The sequence below is a fragment of the Phascolarctos cinereus genome, unplaced genomic scaffold (assembly GCF_003287225.1).
Source record: "Phascolarctos cinereus isolate Bilbo 61053 unplaced genomic scaffold, phaCin_HiC Scaffold_2;HRSCAF=192, whole genome shotgun sequence".
In the NCBI taxonomy this organism is placed as follows: Eukaryota; Metazoa; Chordata; class Mammalia; order Diprotodontia; family Phascolarctidae; genus Phascolarctos; species Phascolarctos cinereus.
Window position 1 is genome coordinate 21,190,328 of NW_027555625.1, and position 18,480 is coordinate 21,208,807.

Genomic DNA, 18,480 nt, shown 5'->3' on the forward strand with positions numbered 1-18,480 from the left:
AAGGACAGACTGTTCACTTTTAGATGAGGAAATATAAAACGTATGTCTAAGGATGTTAATAGCAATTGGGTAGGGCAAAATAAAAGTGGGGGTAGACCTGAGTAAAAAGTAAAACCATTTAGGAAAAGGCAAAAAGAGTAATTATCTGTACAAATGAGGTGTGAGAAGAACAACTGACAGAGGAATTAGATGGAGGAGAAGGGCTGGTAGTTCATGAACCCTACCGTCATTGAGAATGGGTTAAAGAGGGAACGATATATGGGTGTGTGAACAAAAATACATAAGTATGTATGTATATATGTATATATACATAACAGTCTTCTAAATTCAGAAAGAAATAAAAGGCTAAGGGGATAGGAAGGGAAAGAGGACAAGGAAGGGATTTTTAGAGGGACTCCTACTTACATCAGATCTGGGTTAAAGAGAGAACAATATATACATTTAGAAGGGAATAAAAGTATTCTAAATTTATAAAGAAATAAGAGGTTGAAGGAATAGGATAAGGGAGGGGGGGGAGTTATAGAAGGTTGTCTAGACTAAACATAATGGGATAAAGAGGGAATAACATATTTGGAAGGCTATAAAGCTCTTTTAAATTCAGATAAAAACAAGTGGGTAAGGGGAAAGGGGGGAGAGGATAAGGGAGGTATCCTTGGAGGAGGGGTAGGTTAAATATCTAAGTATATTTATATGTATGTAAGTATATATAGGTATATATAAATGTGTGTGTATATGTTTGTGCATATATATGTGTGTGTATCTGCACTTTATTGTAGCAAGCAAAAGGTGCACAACAGAGAACAAAAGAAAACTTACAAGGAAGTAAAGCAAAGCTGGACAGCTCTGAGTACAATGTGTAGTATTTATTATATAGCCTTTCTTGAAATGGAAATTTATTGCTATTTTGAATCCTGTCTTACATTCTGCTGAACACTTAGCAATGCTTTCCCCCTCCCCTTTTTTTCTTTAATATGTAAGTTTTGGTATTTAAGTTTGTAATTTGTTTCTTTTTCATTTTTATTTTGTATGTAAGTTTTAGTATTTAACTTCAAAGCAAATTAATTTAAAAAAACCCACAAAATCCCCAAGTTCTCGAATCTTCATCTAAAAATTTCGAGATAGGTGAATTGAATGTCAGAAGTGAACTATGTTTTATTGCCTATACTACTTTGCCTGTTCACAGGAGGAGTGTGTGATGGGGCAAAGACACCAGGATCCCGAGTTTCCTAGAACTCTTGGGTTTGAGGTCACTTGTGTACTGCCTAAAAACTGATTGGGTGTAGGAGAAGCTATAGACATGCAACTAATTGTTAAGTGTTTTATGACGTATTATTTATTGCTTTTCAAAATTCTATGCCACTAATAAAGTGCTGTATTCAGTTTAAAAAATAATGAAGTTAGAAATTTTAACAGGCAAAAAAGAGACTTGAATGCATTCCAGGCTTGAGAGTACAAGACAGTTTGTACTAAGACTTATAGAAAAGGGACAGAATACCAAATTTGAGGCATAGCAAGGAAGCCAGTTTTAGCTTTTTTTAGACAGCACTGGTTATCTCCCATGCCTGGAACCTCTCCCTCCTCATCTCCAATTTCTAGCTTCCCTGTAGGAGCCCTTCCCTGATCCATCTAGCTGCTGGGCTAATACCTTCTCTTCTGAGGTTACCTTCCATCGACTGTTTAGATATCTTTTATGTAACACCTATTTATCTCTTATGGACCCAATTACCTGCACGCTGTTTCCCCCATTAGAATATGAACTCCTTGAGAGCAGGGGCCATGTTTTTTTGCCTTCTTTGTATTCCCAACATTTGGCACAATGCCTAACACATACTAAGTATTTAACAAATATTTGACTGACTGCTACCAATTTATCTTGGTTTTCAATCCTTGTATTGGTTTCTGATATTGAAAAACTAGTTAGCATTTGTATAGCACTTTAATGTTTACAAATATCTCAATCTATCCTCACAACTACTTTAGGAGGTGGGCACTATTATTATGGCCACTTTGTAGTTGAGGAAACTGAGTCAGACTGCTGTTAAGCAACTTTCCCTGGGTCCCATGGCTAGTGTCTGAGACTGCATTTAAACTCAGATCTTTTTGATTCCCAACTTTAGCACCCTATCCACTGGCTCAGCTGACTCAAGTAATGGAGGAGTTGAGATCCCAAAGCCTAGAAGTCCAGGCTGACTCTAATAAGATCCAATTTAGTGAGTGTACAAGAAAGGTTTTAAATTTTGGTTTAAAAAAAAAAACTTCACAAGTATGAGTTGAGAAAAGAACAGTCCATCTGAAAAGAGTCAGGGCAGGGAGGGTGGAATGAAAGCTCATTGTGAGTAAATAGTGTGATATGTCAGCAAAAAGGCTAATTGGATTTCAGGGTGCACATATTTCCAGGACTGGGGAAGTGATGATCACACTGTATTACTCTAACCTAGTCAGAGCACATCTGAAATATTTTGTTCTGTTTGAGGTACCATATTTTAAGAAATATCTCACCAGGATGGTGAAGAGCCCTGAGATTATATCATATAGATGTTAGTAGAAGGAACTAGGAATGTTTATCTTACAGGTGCTCCAACTTGCATCTGCTGCTCTGCCTGGTTTCAACTCCATGGAACAAGATTCCCTCCCACCTTGGTACCCCTGGGGTCCCATCCCCCCACCCCTTCTTGCCCACTTTTGTATGTTGTATCCTCTTTTAAATTGCTTTATTTTATTTTTAGTTTATGGAATAAAACAAGTATTTCCATAACATAGTACAATTAAAAAAGATGCTTGTACATGAAAACTGCAAATCTACTGCTCACAACTTGCTTTTCCTTTCAAATATACAGCAACATTATCATGTAAGTTTCTTTTTTTCCAGTCCCTCCCTCCACCCCAGAAATGACAACTATTAGACACAAATATTCATATAAATGTAAATATATATACCTATATGTATATGGGTACATATAGGTAAATGTATGTGTACCCATATGTAAATAGGTATATATGTGTATGTGTGTGTATATATATATGTATACATATATATATATAATATATATACATGTATATGTAAAATTATTCTGTATACACTTCTATTTATCAGTTCTTTCTCTGGATGAAGATAATATCTTTCCTCATATTTTGTTTATAATTAATTTGGGTATTTATGATAGGCAAAATTTATTCACTCAAAGTCATTTTTACAACATTGCTGTTACTGTATTCAATGTTCTCTTGGTTCTGCTCATTTTGGTCTTCATTATTTCATGGAAGTCTTTCCATGTTTTTCTAAAATCATTGAGCTAATCATTTCTTCTAGTGCAGTAATTTTCCATCACATCAAATACCTCAATTTTTTCAGCCATTCCCCAACTGAGGGGCATCCCTTCAATTTCCGGTTCTTTGCTACCAAAAAGAGAGCTGCTATAAACATTTTTTATTAATTTTTTTTTTGGCTAGGCAATGGGGTTAAGTGACTTGCCCAAGGTCACACAGCTGGTAAGTGTTATGGTCTGAATCTGTATTTGAACTCAGGTCCTCCTGAATCCAGGGCCAGTGCTCTATTCACTGCACCACCTAGCTGCCCCTGCTATAAACATTTTTAGAACATATGCATTCTTTTCCTTTTCCCCTAATCATCTTTGGAAATAGTCCCCTTTTAAACTGTAAGCTCCTTGAGGACAGAGATTAGTTTTCTTTTTATAAATTTATCCCCAGTACTTCTGTAGTAGGCACATAGTAAAGTTTTATTGAATTTGATTGTACCAGGAAGTCATCACCAAGGATATGAAGGAAGCTATTTTCATGTAGAAGAGAAATCCACTTGGTCCCAGCAGCAAGAACAAGAAGTAAGTGTGTGTGTGTGTGTGTGTGTGTGTGTGTGTGTGTGTGTGTGTGTGTGTAAACCACAGAGAAGGAGATTAGGCAGCATTAAATGAAATCTTCCCAACAATTAGAACCATCCAAGGTAGAATGGGGCTGCCCTCTAAGCATTTCCCTCATTGAAGTTGTCTGAGCAGAGCCTGGATGCCCATTTGTCAGGTACATTGTGGTAGGGATTCTGGTTAGCGGTAGGTTAGCTGGATGCCAGTGAGGTCTTTCCAATGCTGAGATCCTGTGATTTTACCCATCTTAAGCCGCTCTGTTAGGGAGAAGGCCTTTTGCCACAAGGGGAGAAAGTCAATGGTGGTGGTTAAGTTAACAGCCTTTACTGAGCACTGATAGGTGGGCCAATCTATAAAGGGCTAAAGGCCAAGATGGCTTGGGGAGCTTTCAGAGTGAAGAAGGGACTGGATATTCATAGTAGAAAAAAGGAATACCCACCAACCTCCATTTTAGAGAATCAAAGGCTACACGTACTTTCTAGAAGCCCAGCTGCTCATATACTCTTTGAGCTGGGTAATTATAGCAAAGGGTATTCAGGACCACAGCATCATACCCTTGGTCTTTTGCAAACTGGAGCAGAGTCTGGGTCAGTGATTTGGCGATGCCCTTCCCCCGCTGCTCTGGTCTCACTGACAAATGTAGCAGCTCCAGGTGCTTCTGTCCTCCTGAAACCCCTTGCACCAGGCAGGCACACACCATGCCCACCACCTGACCCTCTGACTCTGCCACCCAGAAACAAGATCTTCTGTCATTGAGATAGGATTTCCTGATGTCCTGCAGGTCAGTGTGTAAAGCATTATCCACATACCAGTTGAAGGGATATCTAACAACCAGCCAGAGGGAGGCCAGGATGCCTGGGAAGGCCAGGACAGACAGGAGGAGGGAGCCAGAGGCAAGAAACAGGGCCCCTGGGCCTCCTAGCAGGAGCAAGAAGCTTCTGGGCTGCTTCAGTACATAGAAGAAGCCAGGAGAAATGTGATCTAGTGTTCCCTTAATGAACATGTCCATCACTTCTTCCCTGTCTTGGTCCTGATATTTCCGGATATGGTAGGGAGCCATGGATTCTTCAGTCTCCTTCTCCTACAGACCCTATAGATGACAGAAAATTGGCACCATCCTTACCCAATGCAGCTCAGTCATACCATCTCCCTCCCCAGGATTCACCTTCTTTTCTGGAAGGAAAGAAGCCACTGCCTGAATGGGAGACTTGGTAGGTGGAGGAGGGAAACGTACCCCATTCTGCCCTCTACTAGCCCCAGGTCTCTTTGATCCCACATGGAGTAAGTCCCAGGATGGAAGGAGCAAATACTATGGACATCTAGGAGTACCTTTCTGAGCCATCCAGGATAGACTCTCCCAATGAGATTTAGTCTTTCCTCTCAATCCAGAGCTTCCTGTGGTTCCAGGTCATAGGTGTATGACCTACAAGCAGTATGGTACACTGGAGAGAGTGCTGGATTTGGAGTCAGAGGCCCTGAGTTCAAATCTTGCCTCTCTCACTTCCTACTTGTGTGACTAAGGACAAATCACCAAACCTCTGGGTCTCCATTTCTAACCTGTAAAATGGAGGCAGATGAAGGTTGAGCTAGATGGCATCTTGGGTCCCTTTCAGCTCTAAATCTATTGTTCTATGGAGAGGACTCAGAGGGAGATGGAGATTTTTCCAGGGAAGCTCCCTCTCTTGTCTCCTCACCTGTTCCTTTTCCAGATCCCAGACACTTCTTTGTAGCTGGTACCTTTGCAACTTGTGCCCTTTTTCCTCCAGCTGCTCCTGTAAGAGTCTGCTTGAGTGCTTCCAATCCCACATGTGATGCCAGAAGGTCAATGTCCTTTCTCCTGTTGGACCTGTCTGATTGACAGCAGAATCACCACTTTTTCATTCCTTCCCTACAAACTCCCCTAGCACCCAAACCCTCCCACTCACCTACCAGGGCTCAGATAATGAGTGCAGCATTCTGCCCAACTCATCCTGGTGAAGGCATCTGTTCTTCCCACTTCTGGGAGAGTCAACCTCATCCCAGATTTGAGGCAGAAGCCACCCTTCACCTCCTTAGCCTCTGGATCCCCCTTTTCCTTTGTGGTTCCCCTCCCCAAGCATCCTCAGCCCTCTGCAGGTGACTTGGACTGACCCAGAGGTATCACTGAATCCTAGTATGAGCATCCTCTGGTCTGCCTCTGGTCCTTTGGGTATAGCAGTGACAGCAGCCAGCAGCCAAGTGCAGACTCAGGCCTTCTTTAGCCCTGGACACTGATGAATCCCTAGAGAAAGACCTCACCAAAAGCCACAGAATCTCAGACCTCGAGGGCAGTGCAAAAGGAACAGGCTTTCCCATCGCTAGAAGTCTTCCAGCATAGGCTGAATGGGCAAGTCGCAGAGAGAATTCCGGTGCAAATCTGCTTTGGACTGGGTAACACCTAATAGTCCTTTCCCCTCTATGCTTCTGAGATCCCATAATTTCTTTGAGACCTTTCATAAACGCCCACACTTACCTTCTGATGGCAGCAAGGAAAGAAAAACTTGTCTTAAGAGCCAGCTGTTTGCTAAGTGGCAAGCTAAACACTGGGAATACAAAATCAACGTGAGACAGTCCCTGCTCCTAGGAGCTGACCTTGTAATGGGGAGAACGGAGACAGGCAGGGGAGTAGGTAGCCAGGGAGGGGTGTTTGGATCTGAGGAATCACAGGAATGACTTATGGAGCAAGGAGGGAGTCAACTAACCTGCTCAAGTATTGATTTGATTGGTTTCCAGATTGAGAGGTCAAAGGTAGAGGGTGGGATGTTTAAGCATGCAGGGCAGATAGCTTAGCCCAGAGATCTGGACACAGTTTTGGAAGCATCTCTCACAAAATCTCTCTGCCTTACGTCTTCACCAAGGGAAACAGTGGGAATTTCAGTATCATGCTTATTTTGAAAATCTCTGGAAAGGGCTTTCAGCCAAGTACTCAGGTAAGCAATGCATGAATGCATGAAGGAAAGGAAAAGGGTCTATTACGAATATTCTGTGCCAGGCACTGTGTTAGGTTCTGAGGACAGAAAGCAAAAGTTAGAATCTCTCTCTTCACGAGAAGCTTATGTTCTAATAACAGAAACACAGGTTAATAGAGGCGACCTACTGATGGCCAGGAGGACGACCGAGTTGAGTTAACTGGGCAGAAAATACAGAAAGGTCTCATGCCCTAGTACATCAATAGTCCAGGACAAAACCAGTCCAGGTCACCAACATTCAGCAGACATACTTTTTCTCCATGATTACAAGTGTACCTTCTGAGCTGTGAGGTTACTACCTTTTCTTTGGCATATAGCTCCCTGCTGCCCCACCTTCTGGCCCAACTTCCTGCTGTATTATTAAATACATAATAGATTATTATATTATATACATGTTATTATATGTATAATTATTATTATTATTGAAGCTATGTCTCCACTTACTTTTTCTCAATTGAAGCTGTTTCCCTTGTTTCTTTTCTTCACTGAGCTCGTTTAGAGTAGGTCACTCACCTGCTGGAGCTTTTAATGCAGCTTGCTTTGCATGTCAATCAGCAGCTTTGACTTGTGTCTGGGTCCTTTCTTATTGGCCATGCCCTGTCTCCTCCCCCAGCCCCACCTCCCGCCCCTAGCATGGTCTGTGTGCTTCTTATATTTGGGCACTTATTTGGAGAGGGATGGGAGGGAGAGAAAGTAGATCTCTGTTAATTTTTTAAAATCTTATTTACAAAAGTAAACAGTTCAAATGTTTCTTTTTAAAAATACGTTATTTAAAAAATAATTATTTTTGCAAACATTTATTCTCTCTCTTTCTGAACTCACTCCCCCCATATAACAATGAAACAAATAACAATAAAACCCTCGTTATAAATATCCATAGTCCAGCAGAACAAATTCCCACATTGGATATTTCTAAAAATATGTCTCATTCTGCATTTTAAGTCAAGCAGGAAATGGATAGCATGTTTCATCTTCATTTCTCAGGAATCATGGTTTGTCCTTGTAATGATCAGAGTTTCCAAGTTTTTCCACGTTGTTTTTCTTTACAACACTGTTGTCATTCTGCAAATTATTCTCCTGGTTCTTCTCACTTTCCTCTGCAACAGTTCATGAGTCTTCCTAGTTTCCTCAGAAACTTTCCATTTCACTATTTCATATGGTGCAATAATTCAATTATATTCATATACTTTATTTTATTTAGCCATTCCCCAATAAGTAGATACCTCCTTAATTTCCTGTATCTGGCTATGAAAAAAAGTTACTATAAATATTGTTGTACCTGTGGGTACTTTTCCTTTTTTCTAAATCTCTTTAGGGGTATAAGGCTAAAGTGGTATTGCTGGGTAGCAGAGTAGGACTGGCTTAGTGCCTTATGGGGTGCAGCTCCAAATTGCTTTCCAGACTGGCCAGACCAATTCATAGTTCATGAACAGTGTACCAGTGTGCATGTTTCCCCACAGCCTCTCCAACATTTCTCACTTATTTTTTTGTCATCTTTACCAATCTGTTGGGTGAGAGGTAGAACCTTGGAGTTCCTTTAATTTTCATTTCTCTAAATTATTAGTGATTTGGAGCATTTTTTCATATAGTTGTTGATAACTTGGATTTCTTCTTCTGAAAACTGCTCATTCATATTCGTTGACCATTTGTCCACTGGGGAATGGTTCTTGGTCATAAATTTAAATCATTTATTCATATATCTTGGATATGAGACCTTTATCAGAGAAACTTATTGCTTTTTCTAGTTACCTAGAAACATCTTTTCTTGTTCAGACATCCTAGGAAGTCCCCATGAATGACTACCTTGGTGTATGCTAATGATATTCATAGTAACCATTTAGAAAAGGCAAGCATTTTGCCAAAGTTCTCTTGTCTCTAAGATAACAAAAGTAAAAATAAATATGCAAATGGCCACAAGATGCCTCTGGGGCTTCTGTCTAGACCTCTTTATTCTAGGTTGGTAGCACACAACAGCCACTGGGACTGCCCCTTAATCAAGGAGTATGGGGGGCTGTGGGTTTGGGGGAGGCTTTGGTTTCAAGCCCTAACAGAATGGATGTCCTCCCTTCATGCCCATTCCTTCCTACTTTGCCTGCTTCTAGTTTTGCCTTGGGGAACACGTGAGCCATCCTGCTGGGGCCTTGTCCAAAGTCCAGGAGTACTGGAGCAGAACCCAGGATGTTATGTCACTCCTGTGATCATCCCTAACCTTCAATCAGGCAGCCCTGCTCCAAGACCCATAGCACTCTGGTCACTGATTAGTCACTTCTAATATAGGACATTTGAGCCCCCTGGTTTTGGAAAAGATTTCTCTCCAAAGCTGGTCTCTCTCTCTCTCTCTCTCTCTCTCTCTCTCTCTCTCTCTCTCTCTCTCACACACACACACACACACACACACACACACCCCTACTGCAATGTGAAAGCCCTTCTTTTTGATGGCAATGCCTCAGGAATCAGTAAGGCCAGAGCACACACAAAGAAGGCACACACATCAGGAACCATGGAGCACAAACACAGAACAACCCATTTGGCCTGGCCAGTTCACATCTCCAGTGCTGCATTGATGCCAACATCCTCTGGTGACATCATTATGCTACTGTCTGCACTGCATTGTCTTTGCAATCTACTGGGCATCTCTGTAGACATAGACTTCTATCTGGCATGATCGACTGGCTATTATTAACTGCTTCTGGGCCTCTGCTCCTATCCACTGTGGTATAGTAATTAACAAATCTCTCCCTGATGAAGGAAACTACAATTTCTTATTGTATAACCAAGGCCTCCAATATGGCAATCAATAAAAACAGTCCAAATGCTTCTATGGATAAGATTAAATTTATTCTTTTACTGCTCTTGCCTGGTGTTGATTCAAGGTCCATAGCCTGAGACAGTTAGGACGGTTAGGAAATTCCTTATAATCCCTGCTACATTCTTGATTTTGAGCTGTCCTCCAAACTTATTTTAAGAATTCTTCCCCCAAACTCTTACAAAAGCTCTGGGGAGCCTTGAGGAATAATGTTCACCTCATCCTCAAAATTCTCTTTGAATTTAGGACAAGAACAGAAGGTCAGGTGAAGTAGTCAAGTTCCATATTTCTGCAAATGCTTACTATAACCTACTAAGAAGGTCATATAAACCTTATAAACCCAGAAAAATATGACAGAATTTCCCACAATTAAAGATTAGCAAGTTTGCATAAGAGGAACCCTGAGTTCACAGTCCAGTTGCCTATCCCCTTACTAAGAAGAGGCAAGATAAGGAAAAGAAGGAAAATAGATTGGGGGGGGGTCCAAAACCAGTGAACCAGTAGGTTCGCACTGTGAGGCATTTCCAGGTCATCTAGGAGGAAATTTCAGGATTGTAACTACACAGTAGGTATGACATTATTCCTATAGCAAGGGTGGATGAATGAGTGAATGAAAACATTTGTTCAGCACTTACTTTGTCCAAAGCTAACAAATAGGGATACAAAAAAACCACAAAATAGTCCTTTCCCTCAAAAAGCTTACAATCTAATGGGGGTCAAAAATCAATGCCACTTTCTCTGGCATCTCTCAGGGGGAGGGTAAAACTTAACTTACAGGGCTAATAAACTCCAAAAAGGTCATCACAAGATTGCTTAATTATCTGACCAGTATAGACCAAAGGTCAGCTTACTTTTATCAAGTGTTTTACAGTTTATGAAGCAATTTTTCCTAATAGTCTTGTGAAATAGGTAGGGTAATTATTATCCTTAATTTATACATGAGGAAATTGAATCTTGGAGAAGTTCATGGATTTGCCCGGAGTCACAAACTTAGTTATTTGAAGAACCGAGGTGATAGGTTCACTGGGCTTCAAGCTAGAGGGGACTTAGAAATTATCTGATCCAACTTTCATTCTATAGATGAGTAAACCAAGAACCAAAGAATTGAAGTGATCTGCCTCAGATCACACATGACTAGATAATTGGTAGCACTTAGATGTGAACCTGAATCTTGAGCCTCACTCTGTGAGGTTTCCTCAGAACAAAAGAAGCTGATCCCTTTACAATTGCAGCAAGTACTGCAGGCATTATTGTTATTTTACAATTGGGGAAACTAAGTCTCAGAGATGTTAAGTGATTTGTCCATGATCACATAGCTAGTAACTATCAGAGGAAATTATTTTAACCCAAGTCTTTGGGAATTCTGGAGAACTCTCCATCCAATATTCAAGCCACTATACTACAATGCTTCCCATCATTCCATTTGGGTACCAATCCTGGATAAGTAGAACCCCAAGGACCTTTCAATTTGGTAATCACAAGCAAGATAGGTAAGTGGTCATCACATAATAGAGAGCTAGCTTTGGAGTCAAGAAGACTTGGGCCAACTCTGTCTTCTGACATGTAATGTGACCCAGGGCAAGTCTCTGAACAGTGCCTCAGGCAATTCTCTAAGACTGTAAATTGCAGAACAATTGATCTATGTTGTCAGAGAAAGTTCTCTACACCAATGAAATTATAGATTTGTTTCCCCTCTGTTCTCCATAAAAAATCAGAGAGAGAGAAAGACAGAGACAGAGACAGAGAACAGAGACAGAGCAACAGAGACACAGAGAGAAAGAGGAGAGAGAGAGTGAGAGAGAGAGAGAAGCTAATTAATGCTGCACACAGAAGTTGTTAGAACTCCTTTGGTGTTCATTAATTCATCAGTCATTCTGATGGTTTCAGTCTATGTGTCTTCTTTTCCCACTGGCAGAAGGAGTCTGGTTGGACCAAATAGCCTCAGAGTTTCAGGAAGAGCCTTGGGTATTCTTGAACTGCCCAGGCCAATAAAATTATTAACAATGGCCTTTAGATTACATTCCATATTCCCCTACCAGTGAAATGTCTGTAGCCCCAGAAACAATCCCAGCTCACTTACACATAAGATTTTATAAGGGAGTTCTTCATGGAATTATGAAGTGACTTGCTCAGTGACAGTTAATGAATGTTGGTGTCAAGACTTAGCCCAAGTCTTCTGAATCCAAGAGATCATGGGGGGGGGGGGAATAGAAAGAATATGCTCAATAAATGTCAACTGAGCTGCAAGGGAGTTAAGTTCAGATCCCAGTTCTCTTGTTAATTGTGTGATTTTGGGGGAGTTACTACATCTCCCAGGACCTGTTTCCAGTTTGGATCCAGCCTATCTTCTCAGACCTGTTTACATCACTCCCCTTCATGTGCTCTACATTCCAGCTAAATTTAGCCCTCATTGGTGCTATAGAAATGCTAGTGATGATGGTGGTGGTGGTGGTGGTGACTGTTAGGCTTTGTAGGATGAGCTACATGGATAGAAGTGGGAAATGCTATGAATAAAGGTATCAAGATGGTGAAGGTGACATGTTTGGGGCAGCCAATGAGTAGAATGAACTGAGCTTTATGGAGAGTTCATGTCTGAGATGGACAGCCAGGTGGCACAGTGGAATCAAGAGGACCCAAGTTCAAATCTGGCCTCAGATACTAGCTATCTGACCCTGGGCAAGTCACTTAACCCTGTTTACCTCATTTTCCCCATCAATAGAATGAGCTGGAGAAGGAAATGGCAAATTGCTCCAGTCAGTATCTTTGCCAAGAAAACCCCAAATGGGTCACAGAGAGTGGGATATGACTAAACACATACATTACACCATATTTCTCCATCTCCATTCATTTGCACAAGCTGTCCCCCATGCATAAAATATACTACCTCCTTACTTCTGCCTTTTAAATATTTTAGCTTCCTTTGAGGATTAACTCAGATGTTTTCTCCTATTGGGGGTCTATTGGAGGCCTTTCCTGCTTTCTCTCATTGTTACTCCTTATTCCTCCTCATTTTCTTATCTGTGTACGTGTATCATCCTGGAACAAGGTGATATTCATATTGGTGTGCAAAGTGCTTGGGACAAGCACTCATTTTGATCATTTTATTTTGTGACAGCAATGACTTTCTCTGAATGCTCCAGCTGACACTAGACTGACTCAAAATGTCTGACCTGGACTAGGTCAAATAAAACCAAATTCCACTCATTTCTCTACCTTTTGTTCATCCTTGGTCAGTCAAGTGTTGGATTTGGTTCTGTGTTCATGTTTCTTTACTTTTTTGTTGCATTTTTAATTCTGTGACTTTTAACAACGGATACTACTTAACATAATGTGCAAAAGTCAAAGCTCTTATAATCCTCAGAAAACAAGCAAAGACCTTCTGGGAGACCAGGCAGCTAGAGGAATTTTTACTGATTCTTCTATAGAAAGAAGCACAGGCTTCTTGAAGTTGAAAGGACAGTGAGACCAACCTGTAATAAAGCTTCCAACCATTGCTGTAAAGAAAAAAACCCTTTCTGTGCACAAAATAACACAAAGACTAGAAAATTAAAGATTGATAAAAGTTAACTTTTACTGGTGATGTGTGTGTCCATTGTCTTCTTCCCATATCAATTTTTTCCAGTAGATCTATTTCAGAAACATTTTGTTCCATGTAGTTGGGAAAGTATGAGTTTTCATTATGGTGCTATCTGTTCAAAATGTTGTTAATAAATTTTTATGGATGAATATTATGCAGGGGCAATGGTTATTTCTCCTAATCCTCTGGATCCAGTTTATCTGCTGAATTCAAAAAGGCTAATTTGGGGTTTCAGGAGTAACAGATGAAAAAGTTATTGAATATATCTTAGTGCCCCAGGCAATTCTCTAAGCATTGTTAGTTTATCCATTAATCTTCTACTCATTTATGAAGCTTTGAATTGATCATGACTTTTTAGGCATTCAGAAGGTGCTGAATTGTTACCACCCACAATGGTAGACACTCAGTTTCTACCATTTCCCAGCCTGATCTGTATTAATTTCTAAGTCGGGTATCTTTAGGGTTATCCTTCTGTAATTACTGGTAGCAATGACCTGGTCCTAAATTGTCATTACAAATCCCTCTGTTTCTACATCCAAATCTGTATGACTCGAGAAACTGTTTGGCACTTCTTTGTATGCACATTGTTAGCTTAGTTCATGTGAATGTCACCCACAGAGAGCCTTTTAATTGCACTCTTGGTTCCTAGTCATTTATATTTGTGTCCTTACTATCTAGCACAGAGCCTGGTACATAATAAATGCTCAATGAAGATTTGTTCATTGTCAATTGACTAATAGATTTTCTTGACTCCATCTGCAGGTAAACCGCTTTGGTTATATTTGACAAATCTGATAATCTCCACCTGTTATCCACCATTATTGCTTGGTAAAATGATTTCTGCTTAGACCAAAAGTATGTCTGTAGATTTTTGCCTTTTTCATCATGTTCTTTGAGAATATCTCTCAATCTTCCTCATGGTTTCTGGTGAAGACATGTTAATTTTTCTATAACTGTTTTAAAATGATGAAGCATGAATTTCATTAATATTGAATGGTGTGTAATTATCATTCTTTTCTATTTAATGGTCTATGAATATTATAGAGGTAAATAACTGATTTTATTGCTGAATAAAGAAATAATAATTATAATAACCATCATCATTGTTATTTCATTACAAGAATTCACATTTCTGTTGCATTTTGCAGTTTGTTCAGCACTTTCTCAACAATGTTGTGAAGGAGACTTTTTCTGGCACATGGCATTGTGAGCCACAGAACTCATTCAAAGTATTTACTACCTGTGAGACTGTTGGAAAATTGCTCAACCTCCTTGGGACTTAGTTTTCTCATATGCGAGAGTAAGTAATTGGACTAAATAGCTGTGAATTCCCCTCCAGTTCCAAGTCTCTGGTCATTTATGTTTAGCCCCATGTCACAGATGAGAAAACTGGGGATTAAAGGGGCAAGTTGAACTAACCACAATCACATAGCTGGTAAATGGTAGAACTGGAATGTGTCCCAGGCTTTCTGTATCTAAGTTCATTACTCTTCCCATTAGGCCATGGTGCTTCACTAGACTCTTATACGGTAAGGGGGGGGGCATGGTTATGGACAATTCATCTTAGAAAGTATTTAAAAAGCACACTGAGTCAAGATGAAGTTGTTAGACCCATGCTCTGATTCAGTTAGCCCTAGAAAGACAGGGGCAGATAGATATCTGATACCACTGTGTTCTTAGCCAGAATTCCTTTGCTACGAACTTTTGAAATAAATTCTTTTGAAAAGAAAATACTATGCTGAAATGGAAATGCAGATTCTCATCTTGGATGTGCCACTGACTTGCTGTGGACTTTTGACATCTCACTTCCCCTCACTATTCTTCATTTTCCTCTTAAATTATGAGATTGATGGTCATCTCTAAGGGAATTGAATGTAGAGCTACAGGACTTGTAAGTTGAATTCCCAGCCCTCTCATTTACTGCCTGTGTGACCTTTGGAAAGTCGTATAGTGGATCTCCTTCTTCTCATCCAAGAAACAAGGGGGGCTAGTCTTCTGAGATCCTGTTCAGGTCTAGTACTGTGATCTTATTCTTTTATGATTCCATGCATTCTGTTCCCTAAAACAGAAGCATGACATTGTTCCTGCCACTAGAGGGTGCAAGAAAGACTCTCTATGAGCTGTTCTCTATACATGGTGCTGAAAAGGAGTGCTTTCTTTGCTACTAGGGCCAGAGCTTTGAGCTGTTGGAGGAGGGAGAAATGCTTCCTTTAAATTGTGGCTACAGTGTCAGGTTGGGAAAAACTTTTATCCTCAAAGATCACACTGGAGGCATAGGAAGATAGGATTTTAGAGTTGAAAGTACCCTCAGGAAACTCCTAATCAATTCCTTCCTACCATTTTACAAAGGAGAAAACTGAGGTTCAAAAATGGGGTCTCAGGATCCCAGGATAACTGATTTAGAATTGGAAGAAAGGAAACTTTTAGATGTTTTAGCCCACTCTCTCATTTTTAAGGAAGAAGAAACTGGAGGGATGGGAGAAATTTGCTTAAAGTCCATGGCTAATATGCTCTAGGATCATAGAATTATATAGAGCTAGAGCTAGAAGGAACCCATAGAGGTTATCGATTCTGACACTCTCATTTTACAAATGAGGAGGCTGAGGCCCAGAGTAAATGAGTGTCCAGAATTGTGGGTAGTGAGTGGAAGAACCAGGCTAGCAATGAGCTGGGAGAAATCACAACAAAACCAGAAGAGATAAGAAGGATAATCAAAACTTTTATGTATAGTTATATGCTAACAAAACAGAGAACACAAGAAACATAAAATAGCCAAACTGACAGAAGATCAAATAGAGATCTTAACTAACTCAATCTCAGAAAAGTGAGTAGAATTAACTGTAAAGGAATTTCCAAAATGAAAAAAAAACCACTCCTGATTCTGAGTTCACAGGAGAATTCTATCAATTAAAGAACAGTTACTCTCAAAAAATTAAGAAAGGAAGGACTCTACAAGAATGAGACAGATGTAGCCCTAATAACTGAATCAGAGAAGAATAAAGCACAGAAGTCAAAGGATAGATCGATATCATTAATGAATATTAATTTAAAACTTTTAAAGTAGCTCCTATCAAGTGAACTACAGTGATTTATCCAAGAAATCAATTATTATGACCAACTTGGATTGATATCAGGGATGCAAGAATGGCTTAGCATTAGGAAAATAATCAATATAATTAATCTTATTAAAAACCAAAACATCAAAAATCACATGATTATCTCATTAGATAAAAAGCCAGAAAAAGCATTTGACAAAGTATGAAACTCATTTGTGCTTTTTTAAAAAATCCCTTACAGAGTATAGACATAGAAGGATTTTTTTAATATCATGAAAGGCATCTATTTAAAACCAAAAGCAAGCATGACACAAATACACTAGAACAATCTCCACTGCATACGGTTATGAAAGAAGAATACTCAATCTCTCTACTACTATTTGATATAGTTCTGGAAAATGCAAGAAACAACAATAAAACAAGAGAAAGAAATTGAAGATATAAATATAGGTAAAAAGGAGACAAATCTATCCCTGTTTTAAAGATGATGTCGTGATACACTTGAAAAGTCCTAGAGAATCAGCAAATATGCTAATCAAGACAATTAATAAATCAGCAAAGTTTCAGGCTACAAAATAAACCCTCAAAAATTAACTGAGTTTCTATACATTGATTTTTAAAATCCAAGAAACAATAATAAAAAGGGAAATTCCATTCCAAATAACTACAAAATGCATAAAATGTCTAGGAATCAATTCTCAAAGCACACAAAAAGACTTGTATAGATTCAATTGCAAGGTGCTCTTTAAATAAATAAGGAACAATTTTAATAGCTGCAGGAATATTCATTGTTCATGGCTAGGCTTTGTCAATATAATAAAAACGACAATGCTACCAAAGTTAATTTGCTCTCTTAATGCCATACCAACGATATTACCAATGGGATACTTTATAGATCTTGATAAAATAATTACAAAATTAATTTGGAAAAACAAAAGAACTAGACCATAAGGGGAAATTATTAAAAGACATAGAGATAAAAGGGGAATGGCACTTCCAGACCTCAAACTATAAAAAAAAAAAACCAGAGAGGTAATGATAATAACATTGATCTACCACAATTTCAAAGGACTTATGATAAAAAAAAAATGCTATCCAACTCTAGATATAGAGAACTGATAGACTCAGAGTGCATATTGAAGCATTTTTTAAAAACATACTTAATGAGGAAACATATTTTGCATGATTTTGTATGTGTAATGGATATTATAATTCTTGCCTTCTCAAAAACTGGAGAAGAAGTGAAGGGAAAGAGAAAATTTGAAACTGAAGACAAAATTAAATTGAATTTTAAAATACACAAGTAGATCAATGAATAGACTGGAATGTGATAATTCACTGTTTGATAAAGCAGAAAACAAATTACCTAAGAAAGAACTCCCTATTTGATAAAAACTGCTGGGAGAAGTAGTAGGCAGTCTGAAAGAAATTAGGCTTAGATCAACACCTCTTACCATATTTACAAAACATCCTAAATGGAAATGATGCCTTAATGTTAAAGATTATATTATAAAAAAATAGAAGATAAAGAGATCATATGCTTCTCATAGCTATGGCTAAGAGGTGTATTCTTAACCAAACGAGATAGAGGAAATTACAAAAGATAAAATAGATAACTTTGATTACATGAAACTAAAAAGCTTTTGCTCAGACAACCTTAATGCAACTAAGAGAGGAAGGGAATTAATTTCAGGGGAAAACAATCTTTGTATCAAATTTCTCTATTAGGTGTTTGGTATTCAAGATATATGAACAATTAGTAAATATATACATGTATGTATGCATGTATAAGTGTGTGTATTACTAACAGCCATTTCCCAATACATAAGTGGTCAAAAGATTGGACAATTCTCAAAAGAAGAATTACAAAGTATTCGCAACTGCACAAAAGACTGCTCCAAATCACTAATATTAAGAGAAGTGCAAATCAAAATAACCCATCAGTTAGGGAATGGCTAAACAAGCTGTGGTATATTATTGTACTGTAAGAAATGACAAGCAGGATGATTTCAGAAAATCCTGGAAAAAACTTACATGAACAGATGCAAAATGAAGTGAACAGAGCCAGGAAAATGTTATACAGAGTAATAACAATATTGTTCAATGAAGAACTGTGAATGACTTAGCTATTCTCAGCAACATAATGATCCAAGAAAATCCCAAAGGACTAATGAAGCAT

At 39.0% G+C, this 18,480-nt stretch overlaps 1 protein-coding gene across 8 annotated transcripts; it reads right to left on the reverse strand.

Moving 5' to 3' along the window:
• Positions 1-2,692: 2,692 nt before the first annotated feature.
• On the reverse strand, positions 2,693-7,401 carry LOC110218393 (N-acetyltransferase family 8 member 3). Of its 8 annotated transcripts, none has more exons than XM_021001071.2 (5): positions 7,307-7,401; positions 6,006-6,135; positions 5,570-5,725; positions 5,205-5,432; positions 2,693-4,965 (listed from the first exon to the last, which is right to left on the reverse strand). In XM_021001071.2, the coding sequence occupies exon 5, from the start codon at positions 4,933-4,935 to the stop codon at positions 4,354-4,356; it is 582 nt and encodes a 193-aa protein (XP_020856730.1). In that variant the 5' UTR covers positions 4,936-4,965; positions 5,205-5,432; positions 5,570-5,725; positions 6,006-6,135; positions 7,307-7,401; the 3' UTR covers positions 2,693-4,353. The 8 variants fall into 8 exon arrangements, with proteins under 8 accessions (XP_020856730.1, XP_020856731.1, XP_020856735.1 ...); XM_021001072.2 differs by having other exon boundaries at positions 5,570-5,721; positions 6,006-6,147; XM_021001076.2 differs by having other exon boundaries at positions 5,205-5,298; positions 5,613-5,725; positions 6,006-6,147.
• Between the last annotated feature and the right edge of the window lie 11,079 nt (positions 7,402-18,480).